Source organism: Diadema setosum, chromosome 18, assembly GCF_964275005.1.
Source record: "Diadema setosum chromosome 18, eeDiaSeto1, whole genome shotgun sequence".
NCBI classification, from domain to species: Eukaryota; Metazoa; Echinodermata; class Echinoidea; order Diadematoida; family Diadematidae; genus Diadema; species Diadema setosum.
Window position 1 is genome coordinate 34856511 of NC_092702.1, and position 17875 is coordinate 34874385.

Genomic DNA, 17875 nt, shown 5'->3' on the forward strand with positions numbered 1-17875 from the left:
TCAATCGCCAAGGAATAGTTTTCATATTTCGACAGATCGTGGATGAAAGTTGAAACTCTTGTTATCGATTGGTCGCGAGCACGTGAGATTTCTTCGATAACACGATAGAAACCAGTTAGCAACGACCACATTTTTACGATCAACCAAGCAAACGATACTAGCAGTTACCAGCGCGTGCATCGCGGATAGAGAAGCGTGTACGCTTGGATCACGCGCACTAGTAGTACCCCGTTCTACTTTTTGCGACTGAAAAGCTCCCCCACACGTAAATCAATTGGGGATGATATGAACATGTTTGGTGTGTTCATCTAGCGGAGTACGGCTTGTAGCCGTTTTCGTGCACGAAATTGTCGTGTCGCTGAGCTGTGTATCTGACGTAGAGTCTGCGACCTGTAAATAGTGGGGCTAGTTCAGTGGATCACAGCTCTGCTCGAAGGTGGAAGCTGGCTGATGGCAGCCCGTGGGGAATGCCTGCGGGGATTGATGCTGATACATCTCCTCAAAGTGTAACGGTTACGCTTGTGTCTTTTGCTGTCGCTTATCATTTACCTCTCTCGACTAAATACTTCGATCCAATGTTAAATTTCGGTCGCAACATGTGCAGAATGGTTGATTCGAAACTTCAGTGTCGTGTAACAAGCTCGCTCTCACCTCCAGCCAAGGACACTTTGGTTTGACTCCCACTGACATTCTTTGGACAGCTCATTCTCATCTCCGTCGAATCGAGCGCGAGGAAGAAGAAGCTTTGAACTTCGCGGCGGCTCAAGCTCGCTGAGAGTGAGACCCCTTCTTCTTGTCGCGTTTGGCCCTGACTGCACCCGATGTTATCACATTTCATCCGTAGTTTGGTCATCAATGACAACAGCCAAGCAACCAGTATTCCTTCCAAGAAAGTTCCATTTGTTGTGTCACATGTGGATTAGTTGAATTTTTATTTAGACGTTTGTTTTAGTTAAAAACAAACAAACAAACCCCCAAACCTTGGCCTATTTCTTCCTACTGGTTAACGTTAGGCATCACTTCTTCTGAGACAATTTGCACTCCCCCAGCACTGTCGATTCGGCAAGGATTAACGATGGCTACCGCTGCAAAAAGTGTAACGAGAGAAGAGGTTGAAAAGTTTCTCGAAGCAAATCGCGATGTCGCTAGCGACATATTCGTCTCGAAGGCAACGCCAGAAATGGTTGATCAGTGGCTATCTAAACATGCCAATTCAGTCCACAGGCAAGCAGATTCTGGGCCTGAAATGAGTTCATGGCCAGATGTTTCGATGAAACTGAACGAGAAAGGGGTGTTTCAATCGTTGCGCAAATCATTCAACATTTCTGGGGGCAAAAGCCTGAAGCATCTGTTGTCACCCCGGCGTCGCAAGTCGACCCTGAAAAGGAATAAATCGGCTCTCAGGCAACTTGACGAGAAGGAGCTCTTCATGGAGCTGATAAGAGACATTGCAGACGAGCTGGATCTTAACACACTCTGTCACAAAATTTTGATGAATGTCAGCATCTTGACAAATGGAGACAGATGCAGGTAATTCTGGTAGTGTTATGTAGAGTGTGACGTCTGGAGGCATGAAAAAGTCAAAATTTTAAGTAACATTCAAAATGTTTTTTTTTTATTATTTGTTAAATTTGATTGGTACTTTAATTGTACAGTTTACTGAAAGAAGTGGCAAAAATGTATTTTTCAAGTGAAGCTCACTAGTCTTACTCTAGTGAGATTTCCTTCTTTGTGATGAATTCGTTTGGTGCCTGTCTATTGGGATGTTGAATAGATTCTACATTAAGTACAGTAGTATCTACTAACGTTAGAAATCTATGCAGAGAAATAGGGATAGGGTCTAACGTTAGATTCTCTAGTTCATCTAGTTGCTATCTAGATGTTCCTATAGTCATTAGAGTTTCTAGATCAATAAAGTGATTGATCAGTTTGAATACACATCATGGGGTGTAATAAATATCAGTATCAAATCATGTTTGCTAGGTTTGTAAACTCTTGTTAACTTGTGTTTCAGTATTGCTGTTACACTTGTATGTTTGATGTTTATCCTGAAGCTTTCAATGATGCTTTATAAAAAAAAAAAAAAAGTGTTCTTGTTTTTCACCCATTGTCATCATGTCAATTTCTTGTACATATTGACATCCCTTTTGATTCAATGACACACCTAGTAGAGTTAGAAAAAAGAAAGAAAGAAAGAAGAAAAAAAAAAAGCTTTCAATGCTAAATGACTGGCTGATGCAAAGTTCAATCGAGTAATCATGCTTTGAATGGTGTGCTTTAGTAGAGTCAAGGCTCCAATTAGATCATTTGTGGTTAGATAAGGATTTGCTCCCACACAGTAGCAATTTCCTGCTGCCAGATGTGTAATCTACGTTTTCCGCTTCATGATTTGTTAGCATATGTGTGCTCTCCAAAAAATACTGTTAATTTGTTAGCCTCTCTCTCTCTCTCTCTCTCTCTCTCTCACTGGAAATATAAATAAAACACTATCAAAGGAGACAAAAGTCAAGCCTACATGTTTTGTTTTGAATTCATCAGCCTTGATGCCTGATAAATTTCATAGGACATGTTGCTAGGCTGGGAAGAGCTAGGGTATTCTTGCTGACCTACGGAAGTATCTACAACTTTTTTTTTTATATTTTTAATGTGGCATGCAATAAATTCAAAGAGACATTGAGAGGCGTAATGTGTTCAACTCAAAATGAAGCTGTGTTTTGAAAAACCATCAAAAAGAAAGGATTGTGATCCTCCCTCTCCCCCTTGATTAACTGAAGATTTTTTTTTTTTTCATTACAGGTGAACTTTCCACCATGTTCAGATATTTTTTTTTTTCATTCTTTTTTAATCAAATATTTTATATCTTGAACACTAAGCAAATTAGGTACCGGTTGGTCTCTGTGCTGCCAAATTAATGTGATTCTTCCATGCTTCTTAGTTGACATGATCTATTTGTTGATTAATTTTACTTTAAACCAGTTCATGTGATCAAGACAACAGGAATTGATTTTATAATGTGTGGATATTACAAATACATGTCTAGTTTATCATTCTTATTTCAATTAGTGTATTATTTGGCAAACTTTTATCAGAACATTTTTTTTTCCATTCATCTATCTTTATAATTCTGGTGTATTGTAAGTACACAAAAAGCAGTTTGCTTCTCCCCAGTACAGATAATTTTTCAGTGTAGGTGCCCTGGTGGAGATACATATTTTTTTCTGCATTATGCATTTTGCAACTTATGCATGTTTTTCATAGTAATATTGAATAATTGTTTCAAACTGTTTGCTCAACAGTCATGTAAATACTGGCACAATGCAATCAATATGTGTAAACAGTGCTTTTCACAATTTTCCTCTGTGGAAACATGAGAACATCTAACAGCTGACACACAGCATGTTTCTTCCTGGTGAGGAAAGCTTGATATTTGCTGCACCTCTGACACCGTCAGTTTCTCATTGGTTGATCTCTGATCCCAGTGGAAGCCAGTTTAGTTGTGCTTCCCTGAATGTACAGTTTACATCCCTTACAGCAGTTGTAGGAGGTATGATAGTGGTTTATTTCTCCCAAAGCAGCTTCAAAGAGCACTTTGGGCAAGGATTCTCATGGAAGCTCTTAGCTTAACATAAATCACACAGGATGCCTCTTTCTAGGGGAAATGAAACTGTGCTGGAACATGTCAAAACATTCATGGAATGGTGTGTATCACATGGGAAATGAGGGTGTTGAAAATATCAGTTGTCGTTATAGTTTTGGAGTGCAATGTAAATCATTTCATGTACTCCTGGTTTCTCAGAGAAGACCTCATTTCAGACTTGTCAAGATATATTGCCATCTCTAGTAGAGCTTGGAGTAATATCAAATTGTGACTCTTTGTGGCACTCAATCCTCTTGCTCCCCTTATCCTCCCCCCCCCAAAAAAAAAAAAACACACACACACACACACAAAAACAAACAAGAAGATAAGAAACATGAATTGGTAGATAGCCCATACTCTTATGGTTTTGTATTCATCTTACTACTTACCTACTAGTGCATGTTTTTATCAATTTCAACACTTGGTGGATGGGAATTCACAGATTATTGTCAAATTACTAATTTTTCTTGTTTTTGATTATTTACAGCTGTAGCTACTTATAGTATGGGACAACTGACTGCCAGGTCCTTTGCTATAACTAAAGGAGATGAAAGTTATGCATCCAGCCTTATGATGTACACCCAGAGAAACTAGTACTGGCAAGAAATGTGGTCATCTGCATGCAGTTCAAAATCATGTTTCAAAAAATTTGCATTGAGGACAAACATATTGCATGTACACGAGAGAGGTGATACTGGATATGTCAGCAAATCCCCTGATGTAGTTTGCTCTGCAAGTCTCGTAGTTACAGTTCAGTTTATTTTCAGGGCAGTTTGATAAACCACAGACCTGATCTGCAGTGTGTGACTTGAGGTGTATCAATTCAAATATACTTCAAATTTGCTGTAGGTGTTCCCTCATGAATTCATATCAGTTGCAATAAAAACATAAATTTGTTTTGTGCAATTGAATACCACCAAAGAAACTATGCCATCAGTTTTTGTTGCGTGAGACATCACTGCTTACACAGTGAGTGCTTAACATTGTGTTGATTCTCTCTCATATATAATCAATGACAATGACTTCTTAAGTGCCGTCCACATTGCAAATGAAATTCTGCGAAGTTAGAAATTTTGTAAAGTTTGCTATAAAGCAACTTTATGACACCACCCCCCCCCCCATGCACTCCATGCAAAGTTTTCTGCTACAAATGGAATGTGAACACACACCGCGGAAAAATCACAAAGTTTGTCATGTGACATCCTCACACTTCCCCTTCACTTCTCGAGACTCCGCAAGAATTGTGAATACACGGTACATGTGTACTAATACTATGGATGGGAGTGATATGAATACCGTTGGTATGTTTGATTCTTGTGATGCTGCTAACCCTAGAATACTTAGTACTGTATGGGGGAAAGGATGATAGGCACCTATGTCTTGAATACTAATAGCGAGCACATTATTGATACTCTCGTGCTCATTAAATATTGTGTACACTGCATTGTTCTATTTAAGTATTAAAGGTCGTCATTAGAATTTAATATAATCAATCACCCTTAGACTGGTCAGTATCGGAATAATGGACAAGAATAACACCCACTAAACTGATAATGATTATGATTAGATGAAGTTTCTCTGTTATGTGGCCTATGTTTGTGGAGGCAAGACAAAAAATTGAGGGTGAAAATGAAAGCAAGAGAGAGTATGTCAGCTACACAATGGGGGTGGGGGGAGGTGGGGGTGGGGGAAATCTAAAAGGACACAAACAACATCGGCATATATTGACCATACCGACTGTGGAAGGTATGCCTGTGTACTGTGTGGGAAGAGTAACGATAGCATCAATACAAGTGTTGTAACACAATTAACCTCTTGATCTTGCCGGGGAATATCATATACAGTGTACCTCAAAAATGTGAATCAACATTCATTCTCTTCACCTACAATATGGTGGAATCTGATGATCTGGTAACAAAGATTTGTGTAGCCTTTCATGTTTACGATTAACAAAGTACTGGTAACAGTAACAGATTTGAAGAAGAAATTTAGAGTGTATGCAGAGAAGAGGTATGATGTATTGGAATAAACAAATGCATGACATCATGAGCGCTTGTAGTCGTGGTGTCGGAACTAAACCGAACTGTATGCTGGGACCATCCCTCATGCATGTGCAGATCATAGCAAAATTTTGCGAGGTGTGAAATTTTGTGAAGTTTTGTTGCAGTGTCCATTCTTGTTGCAGTGTGAATGGACACTTATTATTTTGTAAAGTTTCTCTCTGTCAAATTTCCCAATGGGAATGGCCCTTTTGTGTTGTAGCCTTGACTCACTCCATGCAGTGTGGTGTCTGTATAAACAGACCCGTTCCCACTGTGCTGTCATTGCAGGCCTGCCTCTTCTGATCCAAAGTGACCATGGTGTAACCAACTGATGTCTGTCTGATGAATGACATCAGTGACAGTGGAACAAAACACAGTTTGTGCCCCCCCCCCAAAAAAAAAAAAAAAATCTTGAAAATAAAACAGATGAATAAAAACAAAAACAAGAAAATTACAATGGGAATGCCGATTGAAATACGCAATTCACATTGTTATTTGAAAGCTGATGCCTGAATTGTTAAAGATAATACCAGGTACTTTGTAGTGAAAAGGGTGCAGCCAGGCAGAGTTAGTCTTGTATAGGCTACCTACTGTACAGTATGTGCACATGCAGCCAATGCTGTCATAATCTACTATGAAAGTGGAAAATTTTCGCGGTGTTGAAATTTTCGTACATTTCGCGCAATAAGAAACTAGCGCAAAAATAAAAGCATGCGAATATTTTTGCATGCCATATGTTCCATAATAGTTGATGTCTTTATTCCGCGGAATTAAAAACATGCGAAAATCTTCTTGCCGGACTGAGCGCGAAAAATTAGTCACGCAAAAATATCCACTTTAGATCTGATAATTTAGAAGTGATAAACAATAAATTCATGCTGATCATTTACAGTTGAAAGTTAAGCAAGGAATTTATATAGCGGTACCCAATAAATTCCATAACTTCAGTCATGTTTTAGTTTTCTCTTCACAGAAATCATAGCCAAAATTGACAATTTTACTTGTCTTTAAAGCAGAAGAAAAAAAGTTTTGAAAAGTGTTCTATAGCCTTGTGGTTCCCTGCAAGTTGCTGAAACAATGTCATTCATAGCGAACATCTCATCAATGCAAGCTTATTTGCTGCTTTTGTTTTTGTTTTTTAAAGAATAGCGTGCGCTATTTTATGTTAATCAATGCAAGTATTGAAATTCAAAATGGCCACTGACCTGTCTATAGTGGTCACTTTTGTTGTTTCCCTTTGGTGGAGGCTATAGACAGGTTTAAAAGACAAGTCCTCCTTCATATACATAAGGATTAAGAGAATGCAGCAATTTTAGTAGAGCACATCAATGAAAATTTGAAGAAAATCAGCCAATCTATTCAAAAGTTTTGAATTTTTGAAGTTTCTGTGCAGTCACCGGTGGATGAGGACACTACTACAGCTTGTGATGTCATATGCGTAAAACAGTATAAAGAAAATATAAAGAAATTTAACCCGTTGAGGACGGTTTGATTTTGCTACAGCACGCATTTCCCATAGACGCTTGCCCGAGTATACTCGGGACTCGTCCTCAACATGTTTTCACTTTCCTCGCATAATTAAAGAGCACTTGACTTGCCTCTATCTAAAGGCAGGGGGAATAATATTACCTATGGTCAGTAACGAGTCAAGGGAATGTGTACTTTTTTTCAAAAAATGAAATTTTGTTGAATTCTCTTTATATATTTTCCTAATATTGTTCTATGCATGTGACATCATACACTGTAGCAGTCTTCTCATCCAGCAGTGACGGCACAGAAACCTAAAAAATTCATAACTTTTGAAAGGATTGTCTGATTTTCCTCAAACTCTTGCTGATGTGCTCTACTAATATTGCTGCATTCACTCAATCCATGTAGAAGGTGGATTTGTCCTTTTACTGTAGTTTAAGTTGCAATCACTTCAAATATCTTTATGAAAATGGCTCTGTGTCTGATACGATTTGTAGTTTGCTTGTAGGCTGGTTTTTTATTTTACAAAAATTTTACCTTCTTAATTGAACGGATAACTTAACTATTAAACTGCAATTCCACACCAAGTTCTAACTGGCATTTGAGAATGCTATTACATTTAGGAGTGAAACCATAGTGTGACCCGCCACAACAAAAGGATCCAGAAGTCGGGGAGGATAATTTTCTGAAAATGACATGACATTATTCCCTTACTCTTCCACTGTATTTTCATAATATTACCCGACTCATGAGAGTACTCGGTTGTGGAGATATCCATGATTTTGTTAGTGCATGTCGAGTGTTTTCGGAAATCAGCGTTTCGAGAAAACTGCCTTCAAAATTTTCCTTCCTACTCTATTATGATCAAGGGGAGGCAAGACAGTTTTCACCGCTTGACAAGAGAAGGTATGCTCCCAGCAACCTCCCTGATGTTCATTCAGGCTTAGTGCCAGCGGTCTAGCACGACCAATCAGTAACCAAGATGCCACCCACTGACCAATAAGATTGCTCCCTCGTTGCTAGGGGCGGAGTCTGGCTTCGGCGCTGAATCCAAATCTTCGGACACATTTCTGTTCCGTTGAAAGTCGAAAACATCATGGCCCAGAAAAACCCTATTTTCTTGCCTTTCCTTTGATCATTTAGCTTCGAAATTTCAGCAGATAATAGACAATATATTAGACTGCAAAATTCTAAAAACAGAAATTACCATAGATTGTTTTGACCAATATTGATGATCCGACTTCAAACTCGATTTTCTCGGCTCAGCCATCAACGACTTTAGGATCCTTTTGTTGTAGCGGGTCACATATTCTGCACATAGCCATGTTGGTTTGACACTAGCATTGACTGAAGAATTGAATCATGTAGCCCAAATGTATTCTGATTGTTTGAAATCATAGCATGAACCTGGCATTAATGCATTACAGTTATACCCATTGTAGTGAGGTATTGTCAAGTGGATGCATGTCACATATGATAGGTTTGATCGCAGAAGCAGTGCATCTTGTCAGCCTAGAAAAGAGGCAACAACGCGGCAGCATGGGATTATTACCGCACCACTATCGGCTTCAGTGCAGTTTGACTGTACAAAAGCTGTGGTGTAATTGACTTGCAGGTCAAAACTGGAGATGGAGGGCGATTCTGCCACACTTTGTCAATTTTTTGTAGATTGCCATGGTTGCCATGATTGCCTTTCTAGTGAGATAGGGGTATAAAGATCATTCATCAGGGTACAATTAGTATCCTGAGAGAAGAGAGATCAGCATTGATAATACACATTGTGCACTGTTGTATGAAAAAACAAAAATTAAATGTCTGGGAGCATTACAATTGATAAATTCTTATATTTACTTCAGCTAATTCCTGTGAATTAATATTCTCTTTTTTATTTGTTCAATATTAATGTTTTGCTTGTTTGTCCTGGGATATGTTTCAGGATTAAAGCAGTCAAAAGGGATTTCTTGATTTTTGTCATCCCTTCAGCCTGTTCCTTGCCCGGGGTACAAAGGACAAACGATTTCTGGTGTCCAAGCTGTTTGATGTAAATGAGAATTCAACTGTGGAAGATTCACTGCACACTGAGGATGATGAGATCCACATCCCATTCGGTCAGGGCATCGCTGGCCATGTGGCTCAGACCAAGGAGACAGTCAACATCAAGAATGCGTATGAGGTAAGCCACTTTTAAGTAATACAAAACTATGATGTACATATTGTTTATGTGTATCAATACTGAAGACTTTGCATGTGTCTATGAATAAAAAAATGAGGTTTGATGTGTGTATGTCACATTGTGCATCACTGCATATAAATCAAGTGTTCATGATCACAAAGGATCAGAGGGAGGGTGTCACACTTCGGTCATTGAACATTGCCAAAGAGCTCCTTCCTTGGCGAATAAGCTTTAATTTGAATCATTTAAATGTATGAGCTAAAAAGAAAAAGAAAAAAAAGAGAGAAAAAGATTAGATAGTTCTGTTAATGTTTAGTTAAGCTTCAGTATAAGTGAGAATCTTTTGCTGTGATTGAACTCTGTTTTAAGACAGTGGTTTAATTATATTCTTGTACACGTATGTGTCAAGCGTGATATCACTGCATCACACTTCCTGTAGCAACGTTGACATTTTACTGGTACAAGTGTACCAGTCAGCTGGGCATGCTGAAAACTGTAACTGCATACACGATTCAGCTGTTCCGTTCCTACAAATTACTGACACATGGAGGATATAAGGTATCAGTGAAGAGAATATGAAGAATGCCTGCACATTGAATAATCAAGACTGAAGAGGTGAACAGGAAAATAGTTAGATGGCATGATCTATGTAAAACAAAACTGTCACAAAGAAAAATCCCCCTAAAAAAAAAAAAAAAAAAAAAATTGTGAGAACAAATACAACATACTGTAGGAGCCAAGAGGGTTTGAACCTTGAAGTGGAAAGCGTAGTTAAAGAATGCTGATTGATAGAAAACTGAAAACTTGAAGTATGCACCATTTTATAGACAGTGCTGAGAGATGGGAATGGCATTGATGATAACAGGTTGAGAGCACACTACCTGAGTACTACATAGTGCAAAAGGCTACATATGGAGTTATTTTTCAAGAAAGAAAAGCACTAAGAGAGATACTAAGGAGTGTCTGTGGCAGAGTGTGCATGTCTAGCTATTCTTTCTTTCTTTCTTTCTTTTAATGAAGTTGATGTGGCATATTGCACAAGCTAGAATTTGTTGTTTTTGTTTTTGTTTTCCCAGACCACTTCTGTTCGGACTCTGATGCAGTCTCAGGTGCAGAAATGCAGAAAAATATATTATGAGAAGAATTGACATAGTTGGAGTGCAGTTACTAAGTCACATGGGAGCACAAGGACAAATTATGAAATTGTGTTCATTAACACACTTCTGTGCCATCCATAACAATAGCTACCTTGTTACACTGTGTACGCTCTGAGAATGAATTACATGGGAGGGTAAATGCCAACCTGCAGTAATTTACTTGGTGCCCTTTTTTCCCCTATCCTTCGAAAAGCCATAATGCTTTCTACCTTCCACCATTAATGCTAAGTAGCTATGCTCCCCACATATTCTTCAATGACATAATGTAATACTTTGCCCCTTTATCATTTGTCAGGGTACCTTGCCCTAAATGTTATCTTCTTCATGATCCCCCTTTCCCCTTTCCTTGTTATGTCCATTCTCCATACCCATATTTTACGACATACTTCGAAACAACATAGATTCAGTATCACAAAGTGCATGTCCCCCATGTTTATTTTTCTTTTAAAGAGTACCCACAAAACAATAATGAAAGAGTAATTGTTGAAAAAACAAAATTGTAATATTGGATAATTGATGCAATTAAATAGTGTTTTACTATTCATATTTAGAAGTATAACAATATTAATGATCAGGATTATACTTTACCTTTCCATTCACACCTGCTATGAAAAATTGTGAAGTTATGTTGCACTGGTGAAAAACCAAAGTTTTTGTCACCCTGAACAAACATGCACAACTAATGCAACAATAGGGTGACTGGTTAGCTGTATAAGGTGCATGTATGTAACTTGAGGCCATGGGAAAAATCCTTTATTGAGTGGCAGTCATGTTCCAAAAATTGCTAGTTTTCAACTGGTAGGGTTCACATAAAAAACCTCATGTGAAGCAAAAAAAAAAATTACACTACACAAGGCGATTGTTATCAGCGCTGTTTCAAGAGGCTTTCACATATGCCTGGCATTTTTGCTGAAATGTCACAATTTTGTTGTTGTTGTTGTTGTGGCAGTTTGAATGGCTCTGTTGAAATTTTATAAGGAAGAGGTGACAAATCTGAACCTTATACAGCTGTATTGCTCATGCAAAGTTGAATTCATAAAACTGTAATCATTGGTTTTATTATTGTGTTTTTATAAGAAAAGTATACACAGTGGTCAATCAAATTTTAAGTCTTGAGCGATCAAAATGACATTCATTATTTCTGAGCAGTGACCCTTCTGTAGGAAGGTTGATAAAATCATATTTGCTGTTATGGTTTGTTAATTTCTAGCTTGCTTCTACAACAACAACACAGCATTAGTGCATGAGCTGCAAAGAACATGAACAATTTGCATCACACTATGCACATATTTTAGAATGGACGAATGCAGGTGTAGTAGGCATCATCTATTTAAGGTAATAGCATTAAGGAAATATAATGCTCATAGCATGCTTTATGTGCTGTAGATTAGGTTAATAACTGTGGCTGTGTGAGCTGTTGGGTAGCCTCTCTCCACATGTTCGTGCGGCCTGTAGATTTCAGTGCCTTTGTGGTGTGCAAACTACAGTGGCTGGATGACTGTCGGTCTGTTGATGATGTTCTCTCAGCTAAAGTGGACACCTAGCAGTCCCACAAGCTCATATTTCACTGAATCATGCATTTACTGCAAAGGGCATGCTGCAAATGTGCAGTGCTTAAGGGCACATTTGAAGACTCACAGGTCTTCGAAGTGATGCCAAGGCATACATGTTGTAAACATACTAAAGATTCAATTCGTAACATCTGTGAAGCTACAGCTTGCACTGTCTCTGAGATTTAATACATTGTGTGAGCATGGTACATGATGTATGCATTGACCACTGAGTGTGGCAGGTAATATTTTCATTCATGTTGGGAATGAAGTAGCCATATTGACCCAAGCACACAAAGGGTAGTTGAATTAAAATCTGTAGTTTAGCTGTTGATCATGAAATAAAACTAGCATGAAATGGGTGTACTGTGCCCATACTTCATATACATGTCAGCATGCATTCAATGTAATATTTCTTTTGGCATAATCGGTGTAAAACATTTATTAAAAGATGAAATTTGCATTTTAGACTAGATTTAAACTACCATTTTTTTTTTGTTGTGACATTTAAACTACATTTTGCAGGGAGTGTGGTGACTGTATTTGCAAGTTTAAAGATAATTATAGAATTGATTGTGAGATATGAGATACTGTACATTAAATGGTTTACCATATGCAGATTGCATGGCTTTCAATAACTAGCTGTTATCCAGCCTGTGAGGTTAAGCAAGAGAACACAAATTTGTGACAGAACTTGTGCTTTAATGGAAATAGTGTAAAGTTTCATCATACCATTAGGCCTATCAATTGATGTGCTGGCATATTGCTGCTGTGAAATACCTGATTATGATATTCAAATAAATCTTATAGTCAAAATTTGTACTAATTTTATGGCATATTTCTGAAAGATGGCCTATTTACATGTAGTTTGTGAAATGTTCATCAAGGATTAAAAAAATGAAAATCTTATGAAGTTTCAGAATAGCCATAACAGAATACAAGCTGCATAATATTCCCATCCCCATCCCCAAAGAAAAGTAATTCCCTACCCTTACCTGTAGGGTATGATATCTGACTAGATGTCTAGGCCTGTATCTCATACCTTTTCTTTTTTTTTTGGGGGGGGGGGGAGGGGTGGGGAGTATTGTACGCAACTCAGTGAGTCATGCGCCACTGCCCTGCTTTCATGTAAGTGTGAAGTAGTAATGTCCATTGTTGCATTACAATTAAAGCCGTGCAACCTCAGTTGTGATTTGTTAATGTGTGTGTGTGTGTGAGCGTGTGTTTCTGTGTTTCCTTGCTAACTGCTCTTTTAATTATGGAGCTAGATATGGTAAAAGCAGTATGAACTGATAATCTGTAGTATGAAGTCTTTGCCATGTGAACATATGCACAAACACGACATTGTAACTACTAATGTATGAGTCGACCTGGGTCCCGTTTCATAAAACTTGTCATATCAGTAACAATGTTTCACTCATACTACGTAATATTTTATCAAAATCATTCTAAAGGGATATCAGATTGCAAGAAGGACATCTACACAGTGAAGAATAGAAAGACAGAGAAGTAATTCATGGTTTGAGATAGGTCAAGAGGGAAATTTGTTATTCCTTTTCAGGTTTCAAAGCAATCCTTTCAACAACAACAAAAAGAAAAAAAGAAAGAACTGAATTGCTCTGCTAATCCAAGCCCCCAAAATACACTCAGTGTGTAAGTGAACCTCTGTTTGTTAAACAACACTTGGTAAATATGACTACAGTTACCTTCAGATGGAGATCCCTAACTTCAAGTTAAGCTATCTTTGACGGTGAAGTAAAGCTCGTAGTTAACTACCGTGTAGATGCACTTGAAGGTAAGCTAACTCGAAGTTAACTTGGATGATGAGAACCACAAGATTTCTCAGGATTAGCGCTCTATCCACGAGCCGCAGTTGGTCCCCACTCGAAGGTAAGCATCGTGTGGACAAGAAAATCACCTAACTCAAGGTAAGCGTGACCTCTCTGTAAACCCCCATTCACTTTCACTTTCCGGGTCAACTTCCCGAATGCAAATACACTGCCCCTCGTACTGGGGTCAACTTCTGGTTCTCTGGTTTAATTGTCGAGTGGGACTAGCTCGGATTTATGGAGGGCAGAAGCTTATCATTGAGATTAGCTACCATTTATGATAAGCTTCATTGTGTGGACATGCGTCATAGTTTAGGGCAAGAACTCGTCCTTGAAGTTAGCTTAACTTGAAGTTAAGGATCACCATCTGAATGTAACTTGTTTAAACAATGCAAATTTACTGGAATTTATCAGTATCAGAAAGAAAATCATTCCTTCCCATAATTCTGGAAAGATTTTGATTTTCTTTATGTTTTGTTACATGAAGTTATGTGAGATTTACAGAATCTCTTTGAAATTCAGGATGCATGATCATTTGGAATCAAAGAATGACTCTTTTGTCTTTTTCTCATACTTTTCTAATAAAAATAAGTTTGCATATTAAAGTAAATCAGTGTTATTAGAGCATGAGCTGAAACAGTTACAACAGAAGTTGCAACAGAGTTAAAACAGTGTTCAGAATATAGATTCTTCACAACAGACTTGAAACAGGCTCAGAATACCACCCATGATCACACTGTTAGTGAGATTTTCATATACCAGGTACATTGGCAAAAATCATGATTTGGATTGCAGTACAAATCTCAAGATTTGTATCATGCTTTTTTTTACATCAGTGTGAATACCACTATTGCACATTAATTATCTTTGTCGTTAAAGGGGATTGCTAGTAACTGATCAGTGGGAATCGGTGGGAATGCTGGGAGATGATTGTTCCAATCCTTGTGGGATTCATTTAAGAGTACATTATATACCCGTTTACGATCGCCCCATCACTGTACAGGCATGCTAACATGGAAACATTAAACTGCACATTACTTGAATATGAGACCATTCTGAATCAAATAATTTTCACACAATAGTAGATATATAATGTACTCTTAAATGAATCCCACTAGGATTGGAACAATCATCCCCAGCATTCCCACTGATCAGGTACTAGCCATCCCCTTTAACATTGTGCAAGGCTCTTGTTTTGTTTCCATAGTACACGCAACTAGGAACACAGTTGTTGTCCAATTTTTTTTTTTTTTTTTTAATATGTATACCTGGTAATTTGAGATGACATTTTATTCAATGAAGCGGTGTCCACTAATTGGATTGCCATTGTTCCAAGGTCAGTCAATGGTTTAATGCCTGTATGCAGTGAGTCCAGCCTAATAGTGTGGCTGTCGACATAGACCTGTGCAATGTGTTCTAGGGTAATTAACATTTACAAAGATAAAGAGAAGGGTATTTTGAGTAATGTTAAAGGGACTTTACAGTTCTGATTGAGGTGAGGATTCAGATCTATGAAATGTTAATGAGCATACAATTTTAAGGGGAAGCAAAAGTTTATTTGATGAAAATCGGTTTTGAAATGACTGAGATATCTGAAAACAAGGTATTAAAAACAAAAAGATCCTAATGAAAGTCTTGGCCTGTCAATTTTATTAGGATCACTTTTTTCGATATCTCAGCCATTTCAAGGCCAATTTTCATCAAATAAACATTGAATCCTTCTTGAAATTACATGCCCTTTCATATTTCATACGAGGTTTCTCATTTTCTCACTGAAAAATGTTATAAACCTGAATCCTCACCTTAACCAGTACTGTACAGTCCCTTTAAATGTGATACGATAGTAGATCAACAAAAGTTAGCGTAATGTCAGTCAAGTATTGTAAATGGCTTATTACTGGCACAGTGAAATTGCCTTCCTGATTGATTTGTTACATAGCATGCCACGAAGACCAGAGTGGGATCTCTCTTGAATTTGATTAAAGAAATTAATTTAGTTTCATCTGGCATTTTCATGAGCAATGACAAATTAAGAATGATTGTATATATCTTCAGCAGAGACACATTTATGTGTTTCTGGAAAAAAACTGATAATGTCATACTCCACAGGAGCAGAATTTAAAATGAAAAGTGACACAGTCATTGGACTGAACCGGGTACAGAGTGTATGCTGTGTATAGGCTGTCTTGCTATTGCAATGATCATGTCTTCTCACTGTCAACGTAATTTACCCACTGGTTTTTCTTAGTGACCTGTGCTGTTTCACGCCTTTCATAGAATACCAAGAGTCTCTCTGATAGGATTCCACTTAAGTATCAATTATCATTAAGTCAATCAATTTTAATGGTTGTTAATCAATCAGCCCCATAACTGGATGGTAAGTTTCCTCTGCTGTGAATTACAATACCATTCAACCCAGGTTGTCCAGTATGCTTGCCAAAGCTGAAAATGTCAGTGACAGAGTAGAAGTACTAGTATAATATTATGTTTGTATTAATGCTAAATGTGTTAGGTTCATCACCTCCATGTCTCTCACAAAGATCTAATCAATAACTTGATTGGAAAGTGTTAAAGGGATGGTACAGTATTGGTGGAGATGAGAATTGGGCTTCTAACTTTTTGCGAGATACCAAGAAAACACTTGTGGAGTAGTACAGAGCATACAGAGTACAGAGCGTACCATTTTTTCTTTTTTTTTTTTTAATTCAAGTTCCATATTCCACATTCCATATTCAGGCTTCATATTCCATTTGATTTCAGAGTAAAATATGTATAACACAACATTCAATTTTAGACATAATTTCACAAATGTATAAGGACATGTAATAAAATGATGTGTAAATATGAGGAACCTACTAAAAAGCAATGCTTGTAGGATGTAGGTTCCAAAGAAACAATGTAAGCGTTTAGTACAACATGCTAAATTACGAAAGATGACGAAACACAAGCGAAAATCGGTATGTTGAGATAATAATAAACTCTACAGAATGTACAAAATAGTTTATGATGGTCAAGTTAAAACTCAGGGATTCAATGCTCCATAAAATTGCACTATTGGTCAAAGAAATGTGGTCAAAATGAAGAATTTTAAGAGGAATTCGGAGTTTATTTGATGAAAATCGGGTTTGGAATGACTTAAACATCCAAAAACAAATTAAAACAAAGTGATCGTAATAAATTGTGGGTCCCACACTTATTAGAATTGCTCTATAATGGCTATCTCAGCCATTTCAAAACCAATTTTCATCAAATAAACGTTGAATTCCTCATGGAAAAAACATGCTCTTTCATATTTCACAAGAGGTTTCTCATTATCTCACCAAAAATGTTAGAAACCTGAAATTAGGTCTGAACCAAAACTATACGATCCCTTTAAAGAGTGAATATGATTATGATTATTATTGCTATTATTATTATTATTTTTTTTTTTTGGGGGGGGGGGGAGGGTGTTGTGTAAATGCAGTAGATTGTAATACATTTTTCTTTTTTTTTTGTCTTGTATCTCTGTTCTGTGCTTAAACCTCTGGTACTAGAGGCATGCTGCCTTAAATGCAAAGTGGATACTAATGCCCCTAATTTTGGACTTGGCAAAAACAAAATTCCTTAATATTATGAAGCAAGAAGAAAATGTGGACAACAGGAATCATCTGAATAGAAATGATTGATGCAATAGTGTGACTACATGTGTAATACATTTGGGTTATTGTTCTGTACATGGAACAATTCTATACAGTGAAAATGCACAGAAATCACTGCCTTGTGTTCAATTTAATAATGTATCATCTTGTGCTGTTGTGGGCCTGCAAATTCAGTCAGTCTACTGAACAATTACCATCACCATAACTCTACAACAGTAGAACTTGAGGCTGCATTGGCATGATGCCGCACCTTGGTAATGATTTGGGATAACCATGCACCATCATTTTTTTTTAAAAACAGATCTTCATTCAAATTGGGAAGGAAACACAAATATGCATGTGGATTGAGTGAATGCGCAGCAATGTTTGTAGAATACAT

The 17875-nt window shown here is 37.4% G+C and overlaps 1 protein-coding gene across 5 annotated transcripts in view; it reads left to right on the top strand.

The window, feature by feature from the left end:
• Nucleotides 1-1013: 1013 nt before the first annotated feature.
• The window catches only part of LOC140241808 (cGMP-specific 3',5'-cyclic phosphodiesterase-like), a 169022-nt gene continuing 152160 nt past the window's right edge, over nt 1014-17875 (top strand). For all 5 annotated transcript variants that reach the window (XR_011902107.1, XM_072321558.1, XM_072321559.1 and 2 more), the window contains exons 1-2: nt 1014-1530; nt 9133-9322. Coding sequence is in view for 4 of the 5 variants with exons in the window: in XM_072321558.1 (XP_072177659.1) it covers nt 1076-1530; nt 9133-9322 (645 nt within the window). In the remaining variant the exon portion in view is untranslated. The remainder of the gene's footprint in view (nt 1531-9132; nt 9323-17875) is intronic.